Source organism: Nerophis ophidion, linkage group LG07 (genome assembly GCF_033978795.1).
Source record: "Nerophis ophidion isolate RoL-2023_Sa linkage group LG07, RoL_Noph_v1.0, whole genome shotgun sequence".
Classification (NCBI taxonomy): Eukaryota; Metazoa; Chordata; class Actinopteri; order Syngnathiformes; family Syngnathidae; genus Nerophis; species Nerophis ophidion.
The window spans coordinates 31,133,848-31,161,218 of record NC_084617.1 but is presented as its reverse complement, the minus strand read 5'-3'; the positions used below and the strand labels follow the sequence as shown (position 1 = coordinate 31,161,218).

Sequence of the window (27,371 nt, the reverse complement as noted above, 5' to 3'; positions counted from 1 at the left end):
TTTACTTATAAAATAAAGTTATTACTAAAGTGTAAACATCCGGTATATACCGGTATATGTACAGTAAAATAATATTTACATGAGAGGACAATCCATCCATCCATTCCTACCACTTATTCCCTTTTGGGGTCGCTGGCGCCTATCTCAGCTGCAATCGGGTGGAAGGCAGCGTACACCCCGGACAAGTTGCCACCTCATCACAGGGCCAACACAGGTGCATGACAATAAAATGTTAGACATTCTTAATCCTCCTAAACGTCAAATATATATTTAAACTACACTGGGTCGCTTTAAACATGTTTATAAAAATAAATGAATAAAAAGTCATGACGTCATGTCGGAGCGGAGTACTCAGTATGATTATTAGACGCGCGTACACACACGCGTACATGCACGCGCTCCTCGCTGTTTCCTGCACGACTATTGGCTGGCGCTGGTCACATGTGCTGCAACTTTGTTGCTGGCAAAGTAGGAGGGCCCGACGAGCACGCGCGTGCGAGATATAAAAAGTGACCGTGACGTCTTCCACGTGATCGGCCATGAGCTCCTATTTGCTCGCGTGTCATTATGTGGAGCCCAAGTTCCCGCCGTGCGAGGAGTACTCCCACCCCGACTACCTGCCCCCTCAGCCCGACTACTACCCCGCCCGGGACCGACACCTGCCCGGTGCAACGCAGCCGCCGTACGCGCCGTGTCGGCCCGCGGGCAGCCCGCCGCCGCCGCCGCCCTGCGAGCAGCCTCACCCGCCTTCTCCCGCCAGCAGCCCCGTGGGGCCCGTGGTCTACCCGTGGATGAAGAAAGTGCACGTCAACGTCGGTAAGTCGGGACGGTCACGAGCGCCTACGTCAAGTTTTAGGACGTGCACTTGACCGGAGGTCACCTCGTACTTGATTGTTTCTATTTAGTCACGTGTTGCACGGTTTTTGAAAAAATTTTTTTATTAGACTTTCATCTTTCACGTCTGTTAGTCACTAAGACACTTTTCCCTCCTAAAGATATACCGGATGTTTACACTTTAGGAATAACTTTATTTTATAAAGATCATACCGGATGTTTACACTTTAGTAATAACTTTATTTTATACAGCTATACTAGATGTTTACACTCATAACTTTAGTAAGACCTTTTATTTTATAAAAATATACCGGATGTCTACACTCATAACATTGATATTAACTTTATTTATGAAGATATACCGGATGTTTACACTTTAGTAATAACTTTATTTTATGGAGATATACCAGATGGCTACACTCGTAACATTAATATTAACTGTGTTTATGAAGATATACTGGATGTTTACACTTTAGTAATAACTTTATTTTATAAAGATATACCAGATGTTGTCTCTGGCCAAAGACATGCACCTGGGGATAGGTTGATTTGCAACACTAAATTGTCCCTAGTGTGTGAATGTGAGTGTGAATGTTGTCTGTCTATCTGTGTTGGCCCTGCGATGAGATGGCGACTTGTCCAGGGTGTACTCTGCCTTCCACCCGAATGTAGTTGAGATAGGCGCCAGCGCCCCCCGCAACCCCAAAGGGAATAAGCGGTAGGAAATGGATGGATGGGTGTGAATGTGAGTGTGAATGTTGTCCGTCTATCCGTGTTGGCCCTGCTATGAGGTGGCGACTTGTCCAGGGTGTACGCCGCCTTCCTTCCGAATGCAGCTGAGATAGGCTCCAGCGACCCCCCCACCCCCCACCCCGCGACTCCGGACGGGACAAGCAGTAGGATGGATGGATACCGGATGTTTACACTCGTAACTTTAGTAATATCCATCCATCCATTTACTACCGATTACCTTTATTTTATAAAGATATACCGAATGTTTACACTCGTAATATTAGTATTAACTTTTCTTTATAAAGATATACCGGATGTTTACACTTTTAAAATAACTTTATTTTATAAAGATATACCGGATGTCTACACTCGTAAAACAAGTGTTAACTTTATTTATGAAGAGATACCGGATGTTTACACTTTAGTAATAACTTTATTTTATAAAGATATACCGGATGTTTACACTTGTAACATTAATATTAACTTTATTCATGAAGACATACCGGATGTTTACACTTTAGTAATATCTTTATTTTATAACAATATACCGGATGTTTACACTTTAGTAATAACTTTATTTTATAAAGATATACTGGATGTTCACACTTTAGTAATAACTTTGCTTTAAAGATATACCGGATGTTTACATGTTAGTAATAACTTTTTTTTATGACGATATACCTTGTGTTTACACTTTGGTAATAACTTTATTTTATAAAGATTTACCAGATGTTTACACTTGTAACTTTAGTAATAACTTAATTTTATAACGACATATACCCGATGTTTGCACTCGTAACATTAGTGAAAACCTTATTTTATAAAGATGTACCGGATGTTTACACTTTAGTAATAACTTTGCTTTAAAGATATACCGGATGTTTATCAATCATCAATCAATCAATGTTTACTTATATAGCCCTAAATCACTAGTGTCTCAAAGGGCTGCACAAACCACAACACAAACCACTACGACATCCTCGGTAGGCCCGCATAAGGGCAAGGAAAACTCACACCCATTGGGACGTCGGTGACAATGTTTAAACTTCAGTAATAACTTCATTTTATGACGATATACCTAATGTTTACACTTTGGTAATAACTTTATTTCATAAAGATATACCGGATGTTTACCCTCGTAAAATTAGTAATAACTTCATTTTATAACAGTATACCGGATGTTTACTTTCATAACATTATTATTAACTTTATTTTATAAAGATATGCCGGACTTTTACACTTGTAACATTATTATTCACTTTATTTTATAAAGATATATCGGATGTGTATACACTCGTAACTTTAGTAAAAACTTTATTTTTGTAAAGATATACTGGATGTATACACTTTAGTAATAACTTTATTTTATAAAAATTCACCGGGTGTTTACGCTCGTAACTTTAGTAATACATTGATTTTATAAAGATATATCGAATGTTTACACTCGTCAACCTTAGTGTTAACTTTATTTTATAAAGATATACCACATGTCTATACTCGTATCATTATTATTAACTTTATTTATGAAGATGTACCGGATGTCTACACTCGTAACATTAGTAATAACTTTATTTAATAAAGATTTATCGGATGTTTACACTCATAACTTTAGTAATAACTTTATTTTGTAAAGATATACTTGATGTTTGGACTCGTAACTTTAGTAATACCTTTATTTTATAAAGATATACTGAATATTTACACTCGTAATATTAGTATTAACTTTATATATGAAGACATACCGGATGTTTACACTTAAGTAATAACTTTATTTTATAAATATATACCGGATGTCTACACTCGTAACATTAGTAATAACTTTATTTTATGAAGATGTACCGGATGTTTACATTTTAGTAATAACTTTATTTTATGAAGATATACCTGATGTCTACAATTGTAACATTAGTAATAACTGTATTTTATAAAGATAAAGCGGATGTTTACACCTTAGTAATAACTTTATTTTATCAAGCTATATCGGATGTTTACCCTTTTGTAATAACTTTATTTTATAAAGATATTACGGATGTTTACACTCGTAACTTTAGTAATTACTTTATTTTATAAAAATATACCGGATATTTACACTTTAGTAATAACTTTATTTTATAAAGATATACCAGATGTTTACACTCGTAACTTTAGTAATACCTTTATTTTTTAAAGATATACCAAATTTTTACACTCATAGCATTAGTATTAACTTTATTTTATAAAGATATACGGGATGTTTACACTTTAGTAATAACTTTATTTTATAAAGATGTACTGGGCGTTTGTATTTTAGGAATAACTTAATTTTATAAAGATATACCAGATGTTTACACTTTCGTAATAACTTTATTTTATGAAGATATACTGGATGTTTAAACTTTAGGAATAACTTTATTTTGTAAAAATATACCGGATGTTTACGCTTGTAACTTTATTAATAACTTTATTTTATGGAGATTTATCAGATGTTTACACTCGTAACATTAGTATTAACTTTATTTTTTAAAGACATACCAAATGTTTACACTCATAACATTATTAATAACTTTATTTTATAAGGATACTGTATACAGGATGTTTACACTCATAGCATTAGTGATAACTTTATTTCATAAAGACATAACAGATGTTTACACCTTTTTCATTATTATTAACTTTATAATGATACACCGGATGTTTACACTTGTAACATTAGTAATAACTGTATTTTATAAAGATTAATAGTGGATGTCCACACTTTAGTATTAACTTTATTTTATAAAGATATACCGGATGTTTACGCTCGTAACTTTAGTAATACCTTTATTTTATAAAGATCTACCGGATAGTTGTCCTGATACCAATATTTTGGTAAGGGTACCGGTACCAATATGTATTTCGGTACGTTTCAATACTTTTCGATACTTTTCTAAATAAAAAGGACCTTAAAAAATGTAATTTTAGTCTTTTTTTAACAAACAATCTTAGTGTACATTAAACTTATGTTTATTATTGTAATTTAGTCCTTAAACAAAACTCTGAACATACTAGACAACTTGTCTTTTAGTAGTAAGTAAACAAACAAAGGCTTCTAATTAGTCTGGTGATGTATGCAGTAACATATTGTGTCATTTATCTACCTAATATTTTGTCTTCTTTATGAGGGACAAACTGTAAAAAATATTATTAATCTACTTGTTCATTTACTGTTAATATCGGCTTACTTTCTCTTTTAACATGTTCTATCTACACTTCTGTTAAAATGTATTAATCACTTATTTTTCTCTTCTTGGATACTTTACATTAGTTTCTGATGATACCACACATTTAGGTATCGATGCGATACCAAGTAGATACAGGATCATACATTGGTCATTTTCAAATTCCTCATGTGTCCAGGGACATTTTTCCTGACTTTATAAACTTACTATAAATTTTAAAAAAGGAAAAAAGATTTTGTGACGATAAAAGACTATTGGTGTAATCATAGTAGTATCGACTAGATACGCTCTTGTACTTGGTATCATTACAGTGGATGTCAGGTGTAGATCCACCTACAAAGTTTGTTTACATTCAGGGATGCTACTTTGCTGTTAGCGGTGAGCTGTTGTATCCTCCTACGGTGTGTAGTGAAGCATGTTTAGTTATTCCTTTTTCTCCAGTGATAATGATACCTGTAAGAAACTTACTTTATTTGTCGCCACGGAGACCAGGATAAGTAATTTAGAAGTACCTAAAACACCACTAACTGCAGTTGGGTGTTAGATGCAAGTTAGCTAGCCATGTCTTACAGCATCTCTTCCTGAGGGGAGTTTCAGTGTTATAACATCACCTTTATTTTTAGTTTTTAAGCCAACATGCGTTCGTTCTCCCTTTTCTGTCTACACACTGTTTCTAATTTTACAAAACCCAAAAGCAGTGAAGTTGTCATGTTGTTTAAATGGTAAATCGAAACAGAATACAATGATTTGCAAATAATTTTCAACCTATATTAAATTGAGTAGACTGCAAAGACAATATATTTAATGTTGGAACTGGTAAACGTTGTTATTTTTTGTAAATATTAGCTCAATTGAAATTTGATGCCTGCAACAGGTTTCAAAAAAGCTGGCACAAGTGGCAAAAAAGACTGAGAAAGTTGAGGAATGCTCATCAAAGACCTATTTGGAACCTCCCACAGGTGAAGAGGCTAATTGGGAACAGGTGGGTGTGTTGATTGGGTATAAAAGCAGCTTCCATGAAATGCTCAGTCATTCACAAACAAGGATGGGGAGAGGGTCACCACTTTGTCAACAAATGCCTGAGCAAATTGTTTAAGAACAACCTTTCTCAACTAGCTATTGCAAGGAATTTAGAGATTTCACCATCTACGCTCCGTAATATCATCAAAAGGTTCAGAGAATCCGGAGAAATCACTGCACGTTAGCGATGATATTATGGACTTTGGATCCCTCAGGCGGCACTGCATCAAAAAGCCACATCAGTGTGTAAAGGATATCACCACATGGGCTCAGGAACACTTCAGAAAACCACTGTCAGTAACTACAGTTGGTCGCTACATCTGTAAGTGCAAGTTAAAACTCTACTATGCAAAGCCAAAGCCATTTTATCAACAACACCCGGGTCCCAGCTCATCTTAGATGGCCTGATGCAAAGTGGAAAAGTGTTCTGTGGTCTGACGAGTCATGAGTAACACCCAAATAGCTGGCCCCATGCTCATCTAAGATGGTCTAAAAGTGAAAAGTCTTCTGTTCTGACAATTCCAAATTTCATATTGTTTTTGGAAACTGTGGACGTCGTGTCCTCCGGACCAAAGACGAAAAGAACCATTCGGACTGTTCTAGGCACAAAGTTGAAAAGCCAGCATCTGTAATGGTATGGGGGTGTATTAGTGCCCAAGGCAGGGGTAATTTACACATCTGTGAAGGCACCATTAATGCTGAAAAGTACATACAGCTTTTGGAGCACCACATGTTGCCATCCAAGCAACATTATCATGGACGCCCCTGCTTATTTCAGCAAGACAATGCCAAGCCATGTGTTACAACAGCGTGTCTTCATAGTAAAAGAGTGCGGGTACTAAACTGGTGTGCCTTTAATCCAATTGAAAATGTGTGAAGCATTATGAAGCCTAAAATATCAGAAGGGAGAGAAGGGAGACTGTTGAACAACTTAATGTACATCAAAGCAAGAATGGGAAAAATCTACTTCAAAAATGTGTCTCCTCAGTTCCCAAACCTATACTGAGTGTGACATGTGACACTGTGGTAAAAATGCCCCTCTGACAACTTTTATGACATGTGTTGCTGCCTTTAAGTTCTAAGTTCATTATTATATTTCAAAATAAAATGAGGTTTCTCAGTGTGAACATTAAGGATACATATTGTCTTTGCCGTCTATTCAATTGAATGTAAGTTGAACAAAATTTGTTGTATTCTCTTTTTGTTTACCATTTACACAACATGACAAATTCACTGCTTTTGGCTTTTTTATGAAGATATACCGGATGTTTATATGCGTAACATTAGTATTAACTTTATTAACTTCACACACAAACACAAACACACACACACATACACAGACAGACACACACACACGCACACGCACACACGCACACAAGAGCTTTTATACAATTATAATACAACTGATAAAAACTAAGATTTTAATCATAAATATTATAAAATCTGTAATATATATATATATATATATATATATAGTTATATTATTGTAAAAAAAATAATTTAATAATTAATTTTAAAACTAATGCAATGACAAATGTATCTGATTATTTTTATTTTTATTATTATTGTTTTTATTATTATTATTACTACTGTTATTATTGTTATTAATATTACTATCATTGATATATTATTCTCAAATAATATATTACTAAATAAAATAAAGTACATTGCTAGTTAGAATAAATATTTTGTCATAATAATTGTATTATTATTACTATATCATTATAAATCTATAATTTTTTAATGATTAACGCTTAAGTTAATTACCAAATAAAATAAAGGTTTTTGTATTTTTTGTGTAATAATACTTAAGTTAGTAACTATACATGATTGAGGTTTTATCCATCCATCCATTTTCTACCGCTTATTCCCTTTCGGGGTCGCGGGGGGCGCTGGCGCCTATCTCAGCTACAATCGGGCGGAAGGCGGGGTACACCCTGGACAAGTCGCCACCTCATCGCAGGGCCAACACAGATAGACAGACAGCATTCACACTCACATTCACACACTAGGGCCAATTTAGTGTTGCCAATCAACCTATCCCCAGGTGCATGTCTTTGGAGGTGGGAAGAAGTCAGAGTAGCTGGAGGGAACCCACGCATTCACGGGGAGGACATGCAAACTCCACACAGAAAGATCCCGAGCCTGGATTTGAACCCAGGACTGCAGGAACTTAGTATTGTGAGGCAGACGCACTAACCCCTCTGCCACCGTGAAGCCCTTGAGGTTTTATATTATCATATAAATGAAATAACCTTATTGATGGATGGATTACGATATTTATGAAATATAACGAAGTAAAACTGAACACATTTGTTTCAAAATGTGCACATTGTCTACAGACTTTATATGAAACCAATATGTATGTCATTATTTAAGAACATTAATATTATATCAATGTTTATGTCATTATTCATGCACACGACACGCGAATGTGCAATTTAACATACACTCTTCTGATAATCGTCACGTGTTATCAGTACGGTGGTAACCATAGTAACACGTCATCTCGCCCACGCAGTGAGCTCCAACTCCACCGGGGAAGGTGAGCCCAAGCGCCTCCGGAGCGCCTACACGCGCCAGCAGGTTCTGGAGCTGGAGAAGGAGTTCCACTACAGTCGCTACTTGACGCGCAGGCGCAGACTGGAGGTCGCGCACACCTTGAGTCTCTCGGAGCGGCAGATCAAAATCTGGTTCCAGAACCGACGAATGAAATGGAAGAAGGATCACAAGTTACCTAACACCAAAGTCCGGGCTGGGAACACGACAACCACAACATAAACTGCAACAACAACTACGACAAAAACAACAACAACAACAACAACAACATCAAAGTCCAAACGGTTCAAAGTGCAAACTCGAAGACGATGAAATCCTCCAGTTCTTTGTTGCTTCATTCAGGATTTCCTCCGAAACTCTGGACCAGACCCATCTTTTTGGACATGAGAAATAATTCATTCTCAAAGTGAGGGGAAAAAAACAACCAAAATATTCCTCCTTTTTATTTATTTTTCCACAATTAACCTACTATCCAACAAGGTCACGTGACGAGTTTTCCCGCCTACTTTGCCAATCGTGAAGTTTTTTGTGTATCTGTTATTGTTCATTATCTTCATGTAAATTGTAATTATTATTTCAATATATATATATGAATATTTTTATGATCATTATGTGCTTTATTAAATATTTGATATTACCTTTTTCTTATAAAGATGTACACTCTTAATATTATTAATAACCCTCAATTTTTTATTTAATTTAGTAACGATAAAAACTTCATTTATCATTGTCTTTAAACATAACTATTACACACACACACACACACACACACACACACACACACACTACATATATAATAATCATAATAGTGATAATAATAAAAATACATCATAATAATCAAACAGTAAGCAGATGAAAATTGTTTTATATGTATATATATATATATATATATATATATAATTTTTTAAAATCATTTTTTTAACGAAAAAACTTAATTCATTATTGTTTTTAAGCACAAAAACTAACACACACACACACACACTATATATATATATATATATATATATATATATATATATATATATACAGTATGTATATATATCACAATAATACTAATAATAAAAACAATAAATAATAATTGTAAACAATAAGCAGATCAAAATATATACATACATATATATATATATAATAAGTAAACATTGATTGATTGATTGATATATATTATAATGTATAATATACTATTTCATTAATCATTAGCTTTAAAATTAATTATCACGTTATTATTTTTTAACAATTTTTTTAACAAATCATATAAATATGATTGTATTATATACACATATACATATGTATATGTGTATATATATATACATATATATATATATATATATATATATATATATATATATATATATATATATATATATATATATATTTGTATTCTTTATTATTTATGTTTACATTTTATGCAGTTTGTTTTGAACGAGGCCAAAACATCATATTCAACCCTACCATGCACGACTTGTTAATTATTAATGACAAAACAATGCAAAAACGTTTGAAAAAAGTGTATGTGTTGCAGAATAATTGTTCATGTTTGTTCACAGCACTTATTGATTGCACACATAATTTGATGATCAAACACTAATATTGCTAAGAGGTACAGCGAAGTTGTATTTTAATGCAGCGATATTTGCCCAATATATATATATTATTTTACTTTGCCAGGAGTTGTTCATTATTAATTGTACATAATGAAATTTTCACAACTGCTTTTTCCAAAAACGCCAAATTAAAATAATTATTTGTATATTTAAAATGCACGTTTTCTATCAGCCTTTTTTATTCATTCGTTTCGGTTACATTCCAAAGATGACTTTCTATTTCGCTGATAATAATAATAATAATATTAATAATAATAATAATAATAATATAATCAAAGACGTGTCTTCATATGTGTTCCTTTGCGCCTCAAATAAAACAAATGTCATGTCAGAAATACCCTGCAGTGTAAATAAAAGTATGAAAATAAATTGTTCTCTTTCCCGAAAAAAAATGAAAATACTATTTTCTGTTACTTTTGTTCTTTTGTTGATTTCCCACGCACGAAAAGAGGCGTGGGGCCTGCCAGGTGGTCGTGTGTCATGTCACGCACGTGACGTTGAGGGATGGAATCAATCACGTGACTCGCACAAACAGCTTGTCTTGCTAAATGATGAATTTTCCCTGCTGCTTTGCAACATTACGCCCCGTAATCTGCTTTTAAATCACCGAGCGGCTCCGTTTCTCCTGCCGGTAATTGCGCGGCTGCGTCCCGGTGAAGGCAGACAACCATCCCCGTGGAGAATTCTCGCAAAAACCACAACAACAAAATCCTCGTGCAGTATTTTTTTTTTTTTTTTTTTTTTTATCGTGGCCGAAATTGAATATATTTTCTGCACATTTGGCCAGCCACGTGCGCATGCGCGTCGGCCTTTCTTTGTGCGGTTCGGAGTGTGCGCCATAGCTCAAAGTGTGACAAGCAAATAGATAATCAACAAGACGAATGGCTTCTTTTGGGAGGCTCGCCTCGCCAATTCATTTTCATTTTCTCCTCGCAGCGCCTCACCAAGAGAGAAAATCACATTCCCGAGCGTGAACTCGCCACGGAGAACGTCACCCCCAAATTGGCGCACATTTATTATTATTATTGTTATTATCAATATTAATATTTGCTGTTATTCGCGTCCGCGGGCCGGACACGTGACGTCACAGTCGCGGCGAACGAAAAGGACAAAGGAAAAAGAAACATCTGAAATAAAATAACTATTTTGCAATAAACATTTTTTGTAGTTTTTAAAATTTTATGGCTTGAAATACTTTTCCTACAAAGCATTTCTTTATAGTACACTGAATTTTTTTTAATAATCACTATAAAAACAACAATCATAACATTATTATTAATTTTATTTCATAAATACATACCGGATGTTTACACTTTTAACATTATTTTTAACTTAATTTTATAACTCTATATACCAGATGTTTTACACTCTTAATATTGTTATCAACATTTTTTTTATGAATACATACCGGATGTTTACACTTGTAACATCATTAATAAACTTTTATTTCATAAGTATATACCGGATGTTTACAATCATATCATTATTATAACTTTATTTTATAAAGATATACCGGATGTTTACACTTTAGTAGGAACTTGATTTTATAAATATATATCGGATATTTACGTTTTACCAATAATTTTATTTTATAAAGACAAACCGGATGTTTACACTCATATCATTAATAATAACTTTATTTTACAAAGATATACCGGTGGTTTACACTTTAGTGATAACTTTATTCTATGAAGACATACCGGATGTTTACACTCGTAACAATATTGATAACTTTATTTTATAAAGATATACCAAATGTTTACACTTTAGTAATAACTTTAGTTTATAAAGACATACCGGATGTTTACACTAGTAACATTATTGATAACTTTATTTTATAAAGATATACCAAATGTTTACACTTGTAACATTATTTTCAACTTTTGTATAATTATTAACATATATAATTAATATAATATGAATTTTTAAAAAACAATTTCACAAAAACACTGTGAATTATTGCATTTTTGTGATTTGACGAATATTTACAGTGTTGATGTGCAGGAAGAAAGTTCATGTATGATGTCATATGACGTAATATGACGTAATATGACATAATATCAGCCCAAATAAACCGCTTTTTGAAAATAGATTTGTGAAAATGTTGATTTGAGTGATAGTCACAATCATTATGAATTGAGAGTTATATGTAATTCAGTTATAAATAAATAACTTTTTATTAAAAAAAGGAGTAAAAAGTCACATATTATATTAAATGCAGAATATATTGATTACAAAATAAACATAAATATAAAAGTGACTTAATTCACAATGACATTTATTGTTACTTTATTTCATGGCGTGTGGCTCCCTGATCCCAGAGTTATATTGATGTCGATATCCTGTGCGACACAAGCAGTCCTGCAGCATGTGGGATATTATTTGCGATACAAGCAGTCCTGCAGTTTTTACTTGTGTGTGATATAAGCGATACAAGCAGAGTGTTTACTTGTGTGTGATATCATGTGCTGTACAAGCAACCCTGCAGCTTGTTTACTCGTGTGTGATGTCATGTGCAATACAAGCAGTCCTGCAGCGCTTTTACTTGTCTGAGATATCATGTGTGATACAAGCAGTCCTGCAGCGTGTTTACTTATGTGTGATATAATGTGTGATACAAGCAGTCCTGCAGCGTGTTTACTTGTGTGTGTCATGAACGATACAAGCAGGGTTTACTTGTGTATGAAATAATGTGCGATACAAGCAGAGTGTTTACTTGTCTGTTATATCATGTGGGATACAAGCCGAGTGTTGACATGTGTGTGATATCATGTGCGATACAAGCAGAGTGCCTACAAAGATGACAGACAGTTAACATCTAAATGTCCTCCAATAAACACACAATTTCTTATATTTTACGATACAAAAGGTAAACATCCTAGGCTATACTCGAAGCTAGCAGCTACACAGCAACTAAGCACACAATAGCACACAAACCAGACACAGGTAATAATCATTGAACAATAAAAAGTGACATTTGTCAATAAAAACAAATAATTATAGTTACATATTACTTACACGTACAAAGTCTTCAAGACCGATTAGGAAGTATCCATTAAAAAACGTGTCTGCATAATTCAACATGCAGCATCATGATCTTAACTTCGTGAATTGGTGTGACCACTAGATGTCCCCAAAACAATTTTGCCACTCCACTTCAACTTAAAGACAGCATAGGTCCATTCCAGAGGTTAATAATACATATGTTTTCCATAATTAACATTGTACATCATGAATATGCAAAATAAAATAACATGAAATAAACAGTCATTATTTTATCAAATGCACATGTTTAATGAATAATATTATTCAGAAATAATGATAATAAAATAACTTAAAAGTCTTTCATTATCCATGAACCTTCTGCTACTTTGTGACTTTTGTGGGCGGAGAAGAAAGAAGAACTTTCCTTGTGCTGTTGGCCGCAGAAGAAAAATGTGAGAATTATACCAGAAATAATCATTAATCAGCACTTTTCTTCTGCGGTTGCTGTGGTGACGGCGCACACAAGGAGTCGAGCAGGGCCGGGAAGAAAGAAGGTCTTCAGGACCAGACCCTCCTCCAAGAAGAAGAAGAAGAAGACGTGAGAAAGGAGAGGAAGGTCAAAGAAGGTCAAAGAAGGTCAAAGAAGGTCAAATATGGTTTTCAAGGTAAGAGCTGCAAAATTCTTTTTCATGCTTTTATTGTCCTGGGGGCTTCTGGTGAGGTCAAAGGTCATGTATGGCCGAGGGTGCTTTTATTTGTGTGTGTGTGTGTGTGTGTGTGTCAGTGTGTGAGTGTGTGTGTGTGTGATAAATTGTTGTCATCTTCAGTAGTCATGTGACTTTGTTTACTCATAATCAATGTTGTTAACAAGGATTTTGTTTACAATGCCAGTCAAATGTGATTTTTACCACACTCTAGTATAAACGCAAACAGGCCCCAATGTGGCCCCAAGAAGGGCCCCGTTCACACTGCACAATAAATGTGATTGTTTTTGTTGCCAATCTAAACCTCCAAAGTGATCAAATTGGATGTTTTGGCGCCAGATTAAGACCACATCAGGAAGTAGTCCTGAACCTGATCTTTACAAAAGACTATGTTTACACTGCTGGTAATAGTGGCCCAAGTCGGGTTTTTTTAGGTCTGTATTTTCCCAGCTGACTTTTTATGCTGCAAGTCTAATTTGATTTTTATCAGACTACACTGTAATCATGCACCGACTCCAATGTGGCCCCAATGTGAGCCCCATATGGCCCCAACAGGGCAGCAACGTGGCACCCATGTATCCTCAATGTGGCCCTCATTTGGCCCCAATGTGGACCCAACGTAGTCCCAATGTGTCTCCCATGTAGCCCCAACATGGCACCCATGTGGCCCCAATGTGGCCCCCATGTGGCCCCAATGTGGCCCTTACATGGCACCCATGTGTCCCCAACCCCAATTTTGCCCCAGTGTGGCTCACAAAGTGGCCTCAACGTTGCCCCCATTTGGCCCCAATGTGGCTGCTAAGTGCCCCCAAGTAGCTCCAATGTGGTACCCATGTGAACCCCATGCGGTCTTATTGTGCCCCCCATGTCGCACCAACTTAGCCCCAATATGTCCCCAACGTGGTCCCAATATGTCCCCAACGACCCCATGTGGTCTTAATGTGTCCCCCATGTAGCCCTTATGTGGCCCCAAAGTGGCCCCAAAATGTCCCAACTTGTACCCAATATGCCCCCAACGACCCCATGTGGTCTTAATTTGCCCCGCATGTATCCCCCATGTGGCCCCAACAGGTCCCCAATGTATTCCCTATGCAGCCCCAATGTGGCACCCATGTTGCCCCCTATGTGGCCCAAATGTGGCACCCATGTAGCCCCCGTGTGGCCCAACGTGGCCCCAATATGTCCCCAATGTGGCCCCTATATGTCCCCAGTGACCCATCTGGTCTTAATATGTCCCCCATGTAGCCCCATTGTGACCCCAACGTAGTCCCAATATATCCCCAACATGGCCCCAATGTGTTCCCCATATGGCCCCAATGTGGCACCCATGTGGCCCCAACGTGTCACCCATGTGGCCCCAACATGGCCGAAATATGTCCCCCATGTGGTCCCAGTGTCGCACCCATGTGGCCCCCACATGCCACCTATGTGGCCCCAATGTGGCACCAATGTGGCCCGAACGAGGCCCCAACGTGGCCTCAATGAGGCCTCCACGTCACTTGGATGCGCACTTAGATAAAGTGAAGAAAAAGGAAGTTGACCAGGAGGAAGTCGCTCCTATTATAAGATAAAATCAAAGTCAACATTGTCAAGCGAAGTTTGTAGTGATTTAAAATGCAAACGAAGGAGAAGGCAGCGTGCAGTGAAAAATTGTATTTATTGATGAAACAAAACAAAAACAAAAGTGAGAGCAATAGGGAAGTGCTCTGAACAAACAGACTATGGGGTGGGTGGGGGGGACAAATCCTGGAACACAGCTAAAAACACTTAGTAGGACATGTGGAGCAGATGGCGTCCACAAAGTACGTGCGCACTTCATCTCAGCAGGGAAGGCCTCATCAATAGTGAATTATGTCCCGACAGAACAATGGTGTCGCTAGCTCAACGTAAAGAGTGCTAATTAGCAACAGAAAACAGGTGAGGGGACAAGTGCTCAAAGGCAGACGCAAAGTTGCTGCAGGAAAGGGGAAAACAGGAAGTGAGAAACCACAAAATAAGCGCGCAAGAGAGGAACTAAAACTACACCCAGAAAATGACCAAGAAATAGCGCCCCCCAGTGTACGGGACGTATGATCAATAGTCGTATTAGAGAAACTGCATGGACACTTGGACATCACATGTAACTGTGAAAATACAAAAGAAAAGAAAAATATTTTAGAAATCCGACTAATTTAGTGCATGGAAACGTAGTGAGTGTGAGTCTGAAGGGGGACAAGGGGGGACACATCCCCCTCATCTTTAATTTCCTGTGTGGCCATTAATCTTAGCACATTTCTTCATCACAACAACAACACAACGGTTAAAGTAAACATTGTCTTTTATGTTTTGTTACATTTTCAAACATGCAGCACACGTCTACCACTTTTTAGGGACACTGGACAAGCAGTCCTGCAGTGCATCCTCTGTTATTGTTATTGCACTTACTCTGGCTAAAATGAAAAAAATATTTTAATCATAATTATTTTATGTGACAATAACAAACGGCATAAAAAAAAATAAAACTTCAAGTCACCAAAATGCATCAATTGAATTTGTTTTTAATCAGCCTCAGAAGTCCTCTAGCATCTGTACAATTATAAAAGGGTGTTGCTGAATAGAGAATGTCTGTAATATTTGTACAAAATGTTGACACACACACGTAGGGCGGGGGATGGTTTGTGTGTGTGTGTGTGTGTGTGTGTGTGTGTGTGTGTGTGTGCAACTGTCACTTTGCACGTCCTTCTCACACCTGCTCATTAAACACTAAATAGTGATGATGAGTGTTGATAAATCACACTGTGTGTGCTGAATATTGATATGTGCATCTTCTCCTCCCAGTATTGTGGGTGTTATGATAATTAGCATATATTTTGCATATTAACTAAGACAGACGGATTCATCTGATCAGTAATTAGACACAATTCTCTGCTCACAAGTTTAGTCAATCAGCTTTGTGTGCTATCAAGTTTGCACATGTTGTAGTACACGCAAACCTTTAGTAAACTAGGCCCCAAATATTATTATTATGTGTAGTATTAGTAATGTTGCTTTTAATATTAGTCCTAGTACTAGTACTAGTACTAGTACTAGTACTAGTAGTATTGCTATTATTGTTATTAGTAGTAGTACTACTAGTAGTAGTATTGCTATTAGTAGCAGTAGTAGTAGTAGTACTAGTAGTCATAGTATTGCTGTTATTGTTGGTGGTAGTAATAATAGTAGTATTGCTATTATTAATAGTAATACTACTAGTTTTAGTAGTAGTAGTAATAGTAGTAGTAGTGGTAGTAGTAGTATTATTGCTAGTAATATTAGTAGTAGTAGTAGTACTAGTAGTAGTAGTATTGCTATTATTAGTGGTAGTACTAATAGTAATATTGCTATTATTATTATTATTATTAGTAGTAGTAGTAGTAGTTGTACTGTAGTAATAGTGTTGGTATTAGAAGTACTAGTAGTAGTAGTAGTAGTAGTAGTAATAGTATTGCTATTAATATTGTTATTAGTGCTAGTAGAATATCGCTAATATTGTTATTAGTAGTAGTACTATTAGTATCAGTAGTATTGCTATAAGTAGTAGTAGTAGTATTGCTATTATTGTTATAGTAATAGTACTACTAGTTGTAGTATTACTATTAGTAGCAGTAGTAGTACTACTACTCCTACTACTACTAGTATCAGTATTAGTAGTAGTAGTAGTATTACTAATATTAATAGTAATACTACTAGTATTAGTAGTAGTAGTAGTAGTAGTAGTGGTAGTACTAGTAGTATTATTGCTAGAAATATTATTAGTAGTAGTACTAGTAGTAATAGTATTGCTATTATTGTTAGTAGTAGTACTAATAGTAGTATTAATAAAAATAATAATAATATTATTATTATTATTAGTAGTAGTAGTAGTAGTTGCACTGTAGTAATAGTGTTGATATTAAAAGTACTAGTAGTAGTAGTAATAGTATTGCTATTAATAATATTATTAGTGCTAGTAAATTATTGCTAATATTGTTTTTAGTAGTACTACTTGTAGTATCAGTAGTATTGCTAGTAGTAGTAGTAGTAGTAGTAATAGTAGTATTGCTATCATTAGTCGTAGTAGTAGTACTAGTGGTAGTATTGCTATCATTATTAGTAGTAGTACTAGTAGTATTGTTATTATGAGTAGTAAAAGTACTACTAGTAGTAGTTATAGTATTGCTATTATTATTATTATTCGTAACAGTACTAGTAATAATATTAGTTGTAGTAGTACTTAGTAGATGTTGTAGTATTGCTATTATTATTAGTAGTAGTACTAGTAGTAGTAGTATTGCTATTATTATTATTATTAGTAGTAGTAGTAGTAGAAGTAGTAGTAGTAGTAGTAGTATTGCTATTATTATTATTATTATTATTAGTAGTAGTAGTAGTAGCAGTAGTAGTAGTAGTAGTAGTAGTGCTAATATTATCTTTATTATTATTAATATTATTGTTAATAGGAGTAGTAGTAGTAGTAGTAGTAGTAAATGTAGTAGTAGTAGTAGTAGTAGTATTACTAAGTAGTACTAGGAGTATTGCTATTATTATTATTATTATTATTATTATTATTATTATTAGTAGTAGTAGTAGTAGTAGTAGTAGTAGTAGAGGTAGTAGTAGTAGTAGTAGTTTTGCAAGTATTATTATTATTAATAGTAGTAGAAGTAGTAGTAGAATTGCTTTAATTATTTTTAATATTAGTAGCAGTAGTAGTAGTATCAGTATTGCTAGTATTATAATTAATACAAATATTAGTAGTGGTAGTAGTAATAGTATTGCTATTAATAATATTATTAGTGCTAGTAAATTATTTCTAATATTGTTATTAGTAGTAGTACTAGTAGTATCAGTAGTATTGCTAGTAGTAGTTGTAGTATTGCTATCATTAGTTGTAGTAGTTGTACTAGTGGTAGTATTGCTATCATTATTAGTAGTAGTACTAGTAGTATTGCTATTATGAGTAGTAAAAGTACTACTAGTAGTAGTTGTAGTATTGCTATTATTATTATTATTCGTAACAGTACTAGTAATAATATTAGTAGTAGTAGTACTTAGTAGTAGTTGTAGTATTGCTATTATTAGTAGTAGTATTACTAGTAGTAGGAGTATTGCTATTATTATTATTATTATTAGTAGAAGTAGTAGTAGTAGTAGTAGTATTGCTATTATTATTATTATTATTATTAGTTGTAGTAGTAGTAGCAGTAGTAGTAGTAGTAGTGCTAATAATATCTTTATTATTATTAATATTATTGTTAATAGGAGTAGTAGTAGTAGTAGTAGTAGTAGTATTACTAAGTAGTACTAGTAGTATTGCTATTATTATTATTATTATTAGTAGTAGTAGTAGTAGTAGTTTTGCAAGTATTATTATTATTATTATTATTATTATTAGTAGTAGTAGTAGTAGTAGTTGTTTTGCAAGTGTTATTATTATTAGTAGTAGTAGAAGTAGTAGTATAATTGCTTTAATTATTTTTAATATTAGTAGCAGTAGTAGTAGTAGCAGTATTGCTAGTATTATAATTAATACAAATATTAGTAGTAGTAGTAGTAGTAGTATTGCAATTATTATTAGTGTTATTAATAGTCATAGTACTTTGACAAAACGTTAGAGTACATTGGAAACTGAAAGCATGAACAGCTTGTAATGAGCTCATGTTGCATGTTATGAATGTTATTTATGGACATATTTAAATATGTTAATAGTGTTACAGTAAATACTATGGACATATTTAAATATTTTAATAGTGTTACAGTAAATACTATGGACATATTTAAATATGTTAATAGTGTTACAGTAAATACTATGGACATAATTAAATACGAAAAAATAAAAATATTGTCACAGTAATTATTATGGACATGTAATTAAATATGACTATATTGTTACAGTAGAAGTTATGGACATGTAATTAAATATAAATGTATTGTTACAGTAAATATTATGTACATGTAATTAAATATGAATATATTGTTACAGTAAAAGTTATGGACACAGCTAAATGAAACATGTTTCAGTAGACGAAAGAAGAAGGCAGAAGAAGTGAGAAAACCAAACTGTAGACAGCAGTGTGTGTGTGTGTGGGGGGGGGGGGGGGTCAATGAGAGGACAGACTTTGTGACCGATGAGGTCCAGTGACTCCGACCTAAAGTTCCCCCCACTCACTATCCAACATTCCCAGACCTCCAGTGGCCCCTCAGTCCAAACATGCCTCCTTCAGGGGCCGTAGGAGACAAGCTGCCATGACGCCTGTCCCCTCTGGACGGGTCAGATCCAGGACACGGTTAACCCCTTGCTACTAGGAACACTTTTATAACGCCCCCTAAGGAACACTGTTACACTTTTATAATGCCCCCTTAGGAAGACTGTTACACTTTTAGAACGCCCCCTTAGGAACACTGTTACACTTTTATAACGCCCCTTTAGGAACACTGTTACACTTTTAGAACGCCCCCTTAGGAACATTGTTACACTTTTAGAACGTCCCCTTAGGACAGGGGTCGGCAACCTTTATCACTCAAAGAGCCATTTTGACCCATTTCACAAAGTAAAGACAACAATGGGAGCCACACAACTCTTTTGAAATTTATAATGAAATAATACTGCATACATAGTTTTTTTTATTCTGTGCTATGTATAAACCAGGGGTCTCAGACACGCGGCTCGCACTTTAATATAAATATTTAATGTTAGAGCGGCCCGCAAGTTTTATATGAATGCCGCTTGACAGCATCACACCTGCCAATCCTCCCAATTTTGCCGGGAGTCTCCCGAATTTCAGAGTAATTATTATTTCGAATGTACTGGTGTTCCCCAATGAACAATAACAAGGGCGTACATTGATGGCTCTACCGCTAGCGCCCTCTACAGCTTGTACAAGTAGCTTGCCAGCCTAAAGACATGTTTGATGAGGCTACTGCAGACACACGTAAGTGACTGCAAGGCATCCTTATTCAACAGCAGTACAGGTCACAGTGCGGGTGGCCGTTTAAACAACTTTAGCACTCTTACTAATATGCGCCACACTGTGAACCCACACCAAACAAGAATGACAAACACATTTCAGGAATGCCCCTCAGGAACATTGTTACACTGTTATAATGTCCCCTTGGAAACACGGTTATACATTCATAACGCCCCCTTAAGAACTCTGATACACTTTTATAACGTCCCCTCAGGAACACTGTTACACTTTTATAACGCGCCCTCAGGAACATTGTTACACTTTTATAACGTCCCTTTAGGAACATTGTTACACTTTTATAATGTTCGCTTAGGAACACTGTTACACTTTATAACGTCCCCTTAGGAACACTACACTTTTATAACGCCACCTCAGGAACCTTGTTGCACTTTTATAACGTCCCCTTAGTAACACTGTTACACTTTTATAATGCCCCCTCAGGAACAGTTACACTTTTATAATATCCACTTAGAAAACACTGTTACACTTTTATAACGCTCCCTTAAGAACACTGATACATTTTATAATGTCCCCTCAGGAACACTGTTACACTTTTATAATGCTCCCAAAGGAACATTGTTACACGTTTATAGCACCCAATAAAATAACTGTTACACTTTTATAACGCCCCTGAGAATAACTGTTACACTTTTATAGTGCCAACTAACTGTGTTACACTTTTACAGCACCACCTAAAAAACTGTGTTCCACTTTTATAGCTCCAATATAATTACAGTTACACTTTTAGAGCGCTCCCTAGAATAACTGTTACATTTTTATTGCTCCCCCTAGAGTAACTGTGATACACTTTTGTAGCGCCCCCCTAGAATAAATGTGTTACACTTTCATAATGCTCCTAGAATAACTGTTACACTCTTATAGTGCCCCTTAGAATAACTGTGTTAAACTTTCATAATGCTCCTAGAATAACTGTGTTACACATTTATATCGTCCCCTAGAATAACTGTTACACTTTCATAATGCTCCCAGAATAACTGTTACGCTTGTATAGCACCTCCTAGAATAACTGTTACACCTTTATAGTGCCCCCTACAATAAGTATTCTATTAATGTAAATAACGATGAGATGATGATAGTAAAAATAATAAGTATAGTATTAATAATGATAACGTATCAATAATAATATTGAAAATAATGAAAATGATAATAATAATCATCATCATCATCATCATCACAATTGTTATTATTATTATAATTGTTTTTGTTATTATATTAATAATGATGATGATTATTACTATAAAAATAACAACAATAATAATAGTAATGAGGATAATAATACTGCAATAATAATAATAATAATGACAACAATAATAATTGTAATATTAATAATAATATTACTACTACTACTACTACTAATAATAATAATAATAATAATAATAATAATAATATTATTATTATTATTATTATGAACAATGATAATAACAATAATAATCATGATAATAATTATGTAAAAAAAAGGTCAACATTTCAAGCTTTTGTGGTGACATTAGAAGTAACAAAAATGATGCATTCATTGTCTGTAGTAAATAACAGTTTCCAGCTGACTCTAAGGCAGGGGTCACCAATGCGGTCCCCGTGGGCACCAGGTAGCCCGAAAGGACCAGATGAGTCATCCGCTGTCCTGTTCTTTTTTTTTTTTTTATTAATTTATTAATCAATCCAACAAAACAATACACAACAATACCATAACAATGCAATCCAATTCCAAAACCAAACCTGACCCAGCAACATTCAGAATAGCAATTAAACAGAGCAATTGAGGACACACAAACATGACACGGTACAATCTAAAAGTAGTGAAACAAAAATGAATATTATCAATATTAGTAACAATTTCAAAATAGCAGTGATTAAAAATCCCTCATTGATGTTATCATTATCAATCAATCAATCAATGTTTACTTATATAGCCCTAAATCACTAGTGTCTCAAAGGGCTGCACAAACCACCACGACATCCTCGGTAGGCCCACATAAGGGCAAGGAAAACTCACACCCAGTGGGACATTGGTGACAATAATGACCCAGTGGGACGTCGGTGACAATGATGACTATGAGAACCTTAGAGAGGAGGAAAGCAATGGATGTCGAGCGGATCTAACATGATACTGTGAAAGTTCAATCCACAATGGATACAACACAGTCGCGAGAGTCCAGTCCAAAGAGGATCCAAGACACAGCAGCGAGAGTCCCGTTCACAGCGGAGCCAGCAGGAAACCATCCCAAGCGTAGGCGGACCAGCAGCGCAGAGATGTCCCCAGCCGATACACAGGCAAGCAGTACATGGCCACCGGATCGGAACGGACCCCCTCCACACGGGAGAGTGGGACATAGAAGAAAAAGAAAAGAAACGGCAGATCAACTGGTCTAAAAAGGGAGTCTATTTAAAGGCTAGAGTATACAAATGAGTTTTAAGGTGAGACTTAAATGCTTCTACTGAGGTGGCATCGCGAACTGTTACCGGGAGGGCATTCCAGAGTACTGGAGCCCGAACGGAAAACGCTCTATAGCCCGCAGACTTTTTTTGGGCTTTGGGAATCACTAATAAGCCGGAATCCTTTGAACGCAGATTTCTTGCCGGGACATATGGTACAATACAATCGGCAAGATAAGATGGAGCTAGACCGTGTAGTATTTTATACGTAAGTAGTAAAACCTTAAAGTCACATCTTAAGTGCACAGGAAGCCAGTGCAGGTGAGCCAGTACAGGCGTAATGTGATCAAACTTTCTTGTTCTTGTCAAAAGTCTAGCAGCCGCATTTTGTACCAACTGTAATCTTTTAATGCTAGACATGGGGAGACCCGAAAATAATACGTTACAGTAGTCGAGGCGAGACGTAACAAACGCATGGATAATGATCTCAGCGTCTTTAGTGGACAGAATGGAGCGAATTTTAGCGATGTTACGGAGATGAAAGAAGGCCGTTTTAGTAACGCTTTTAATGTGTGCCTCAAAGGAGAGAGTTGGGTCGAAGATAATACCCAGATTCTTTACCGTGTCGCCTTGTTTAATTGTTTGGTTGTCAAATGTTAGAGTTGTATTATTAAATAGAGTTCGGTGTCTAGCAGGACCGATAATCAGCATTTCCGTTTTTTTGGCGTTGAGTTGCAAAAAGTTAGCGGACATCCATTGTTTAATTTCATTAAGACACGCCTCCAGCTGACTACAATCCGGCGTGTTGGTCAGCTTTAGGGGCATGTAGAGTTGGGTGTCATCAGCATAACAGTGAAAGCTAACACCGTATTTGCGTATGATGTCACCTAGCGGCAGCATGTAGATGCTGAAGAGTGCAGGGCCAAGGACCGAACCCTGGGGAACTCCACACGTTACCTTAACGTAGTCCGAGGTCACATTGTTATGGGAGACACACTGCATCCTATCAGTAAGATAAGAGTTAAACCAAGACAGGGCTAAGTCTGACATACCAATTCGTGTTTTGATACGTTCTAATAAAATATTATGATCGACGGTATCGAAAGCAGCGCTAAGATCGAGGAGCAGCAACATAGATGACGCATCAGAATCCATCGTTAGCAATAGATCATTAGTCATTTTTGCGAGGGCTGTCTCCGTGGAGTGATTTGCTCTGAAACCGGATTGAAAGGTTTCACATAGATTGTTAGACGCTAAGTGTTCATTTAACTGCTCCGCAACAATTTTTTCAAGGATTTTTGAAATAAAGGGAAGGTGAGACACCGGTCGGTAATTTACCATGAGGTCAGGATCGAGGTTAGGTCTTTTAAGAAGAGGATGAATAACCGCTTTTTTGAATGCTAGGGGAACAGTGCCCGAGGAGAGTGATAAGTTTATAATATTTAGCACTGATGGACCTAATAATACAAAGAGTTCCTTGATCAGTTTCCCAGGAAGAGGGTCAAGTAAACATGTTGTCTGTTTTATTCCATTTACACGTTGTAACAATTCCTCTAATGTTATTTCCTCAAAACGAGAGAAACTATTTTGGAGGGCAGTATCCGCCGTATATACAATCGTGTCAGTGTTAATAGAACTCCGTTGTAGCTGGGACGCATTGTCTTTAATCTCCTTTCTAATGACTTCAATTTTCTTACTAAAGAATTGCATAAAGTCATCAGCTGAGTGGGTTAAGCTACTGGAAGGAGTCCCCTGTTGGGTTAGCGATGCTACCGTACTAAACAAAAATTTAGGATCGTTTTTATTACGGTGGATGAGATTTGAGTAATATTTAGCTTTAGCTAAGGTAAGCATGCGTTTATAAGTTATTAAACCATCACTCCATGCTTGATGGTGCACCTCAAGTTTAGTCGTGCGCCATTTGCGTTCCAGCTTTCTGCATAATAATTTCTGAGCTCTAGTTTCTTCTGTAAACCACGGGGTGCGCTTTTTTGGAGCCTTTTTTAACTTTAGCGGTGCTATGTTATCAATGGTTTCGCGCAGGGCGTCGTTAAAGTTGTTAGTGAGGTTATCAATAGAGGCCACATACTTTGGGAATGGTGCCATTACCGAGGGCAGTAGGTCAGCAAGAGTTGTCGTTGTGGCTGTATTAATGTTGCGGCTGCTATAGCAGTTATTATTATTATTAGTTTGACGAACATGCGTCTGAACCTCGAATTTTATAAGGTAATGATCGGACAATACTTTAGTATACGGGAGTATCGTAACTTTGGAAACGGTGATGCCCCTGACAAGCACTAGGTCTATCGTATTACCGTTGCGATGCGTGGGTTCATTTATTATTTGTGTGAGACCACAGCTATCAATTACAGTCTGGAGCGCTACGCACGGTGGGTCCGATGGGGTATTCATATGGATATTAAAGTCCCCCATTATGATTATATTATCGGCGTGTGTCACTAGATCAGCAACGAACTCTGAGAATTCATTAATAAAGTCTGAATAGGGCCCTGGGGGGCGGTAGATAACAGCCAGGTGTAGAGGCAGCGGTGTGACAGACCTCATAGTAAGCACCTCAAACGATTTATATTTATTATTTATGTTAGGACTAAGGTTAAAGTTTTCGTTGTATATTAGTGCGACACCCCCACCCCTTTTGAGCGGACGGGCAATATGCGCATGTGTAAAGTTAGGAGGACATGCCTCATTTAGCGCAAAAAAGTCGTTTGGTTTAAGCCAGGTTTCGCTGAGACCGATGACGTTAAGATTGTTGTCTCTGATAATATCATTAACTAACAACGTTTTGGGAGACAATGATCTTATGTTTAAAAAACCTATATTATAGGTAGTGGGCTGTTTTAGGGAGTTTTTGATCAAATTATCCGTAGTAGCAATATTAATAATGTTGTGTTTATTATGCCCAGTGCATTTAGTATAGTTACGACCATATCTAGGAATTGATACGACAGGAATTTTCCGATTGTTTGATTGTTGCTTTGATAAACTGCACGCATCATGGTTAGCCACCTCAGTAACGGGGATTTTCCGATTGTTTGTTTGTTGCTTTGATAAACTGCACGCATCATGGTTAGCCACCTCAGTAACGGGGATTTTCCGATTGTTTGTTTGTTGCTTTGATAAACTGCACGCATCATCGTTAGCCACCTCAGTAAAACACATGTCCAACTCTGAAACACTCAAAGCAGAAAAAACTTGTTCTAATTTAACTGACTCCTTACCCAGACCAGTAGTCTCGCATTTTCCATCTAAATCCATCTTCGGGATGGAGGAAAGTGGTGTTCTGTGAGGATTAGCCTTCTGCTTTGTTTTTAGCCCCGCTCGACATCCGCGTTTCCGATCACACCGCTGGCGTCTGCTCCGTAGACGGCCCCCGCTGCTACTAGACTCCCCTGCTTCACAGGCCGCTGGATGTAGCCGCCGACGTATTCCCATGCTAGTTAGCAAGTCTAGCACGCAAGTGTCTATCAGTCCAAAACGGCCCGATATGTCCACATCCAGAAGTGTCTGGCGGTCGTACATGATCACGGAGTGACCACGATGTGAGCCAGCCATAAAGTTTGTGGAATTGTCCGGTATTTCTGCCAAATGTTCCATCTTTAGCAGGAGCTCCTCGAGAGCGCAGCCCGTCCGGGCGCCGCCATCTTGGATATCTTTTCTTAAAAACATTTATACAAAAAAAAAAAAGAACAATAGTGTCACAGTGGCTTACACTTGCATCGCATCTCATAAGCTTGATGGTGTGTCCAATATTTTACACAAAGATATAATAAGTCATATTTTGGTTGATTTATTGGTTCATTTTGGTTAATTTAATTTTAATTTTTTTCATGTTTTCTCCTCTTTTAAACTGTTCAAGTGAGTGTTTTTTCATCATTTATTCTCTACAAAAAACCTTACGTAAAAGGAAAAAAAATGTACGACGAAATGACAGACAGAAATACCCATTATATATATATATATATATATATATATATATATATATATATATATATGAATACCCATTATATATATATATATATATATATATATAAATATATATATTTAGCTATTCTTGTTTAAATCACACTTACATGTAACTTACAAATGACTATATATATATATATATATATATATATATATATATATATATATATATATATATATATATATATATTGTTGCGTTTTGACCCGTTCTTCCTTCGGTCAACGCCCCCAGATTGTTTGATGACACATAAGCTGGTTTTAAATCAATCAGAGACAGAGTTTACTCATTTGGATATTTTATAACCAAAGCGCCTTGGGAGATCAATCTAGATACAACATTTCAAAGCTCGGTCCAAATTGATCTAATCCTAAAATGGCAGTTTCTCCCTCCTCACT

General features: G+C 35.9%; 2 protein-coding genes across 3 annotated transcripts in view; both read left to right on the top strand.

The window, feature by feature from the left end:
• hoxb3a (homeobox B3a) overlaps window positions 1-27,371 on the top strand; it is a 136,145-nt gene that overhangs the window by 45,862 nt on the left and 62,912 nt on the right. For both annotated transcript variants that reach the window (XM_061905945.1, XM_061905947.1), the window contains one exon: window positions 13,455-13,593. The gene's annotated coding sequence lies outside the window, so the exon portion shown is untranslated. The remainder of the gene's footprint in view (window positions 1-13,454; window positions 13,594-27,371) is intronic.
• On the top strand, window positions 505-8,687 carry hoxb4a (homeobox B4a). The gene is made up of 2 exons (XM_061905953.1): window positions 505-816; window positions 8,305-8,687. The coding sequence occupies exons 1-2, from the start codon at window positions 540-542 to the stop codon at window positions 8,562-8,564; spliced, it is 537 nt and encodes a 178-aa protein (XP_061761937.1). The 5' UTR covers window positions 505-539; the 3' UTR covers window positions 8,565-8,687.

Excerpts from the sequence above, each read along its gene's own strand:
- hoxb4a (XM_061905953.1), top strand. The coding sequence starts at position 540 with ATGAGCTCCTATTTGCTCGCGTGTCATTATGTGGAGCCCAAGTTCCCG. Across the intron at positions 817-8,304 it reads GAAAGTGCACGTCAACGTCG|TGAGCTCCAACTCCACCGGG; the intron begins GTAAGTCGGGAC and ends TCGCCCACGCAG.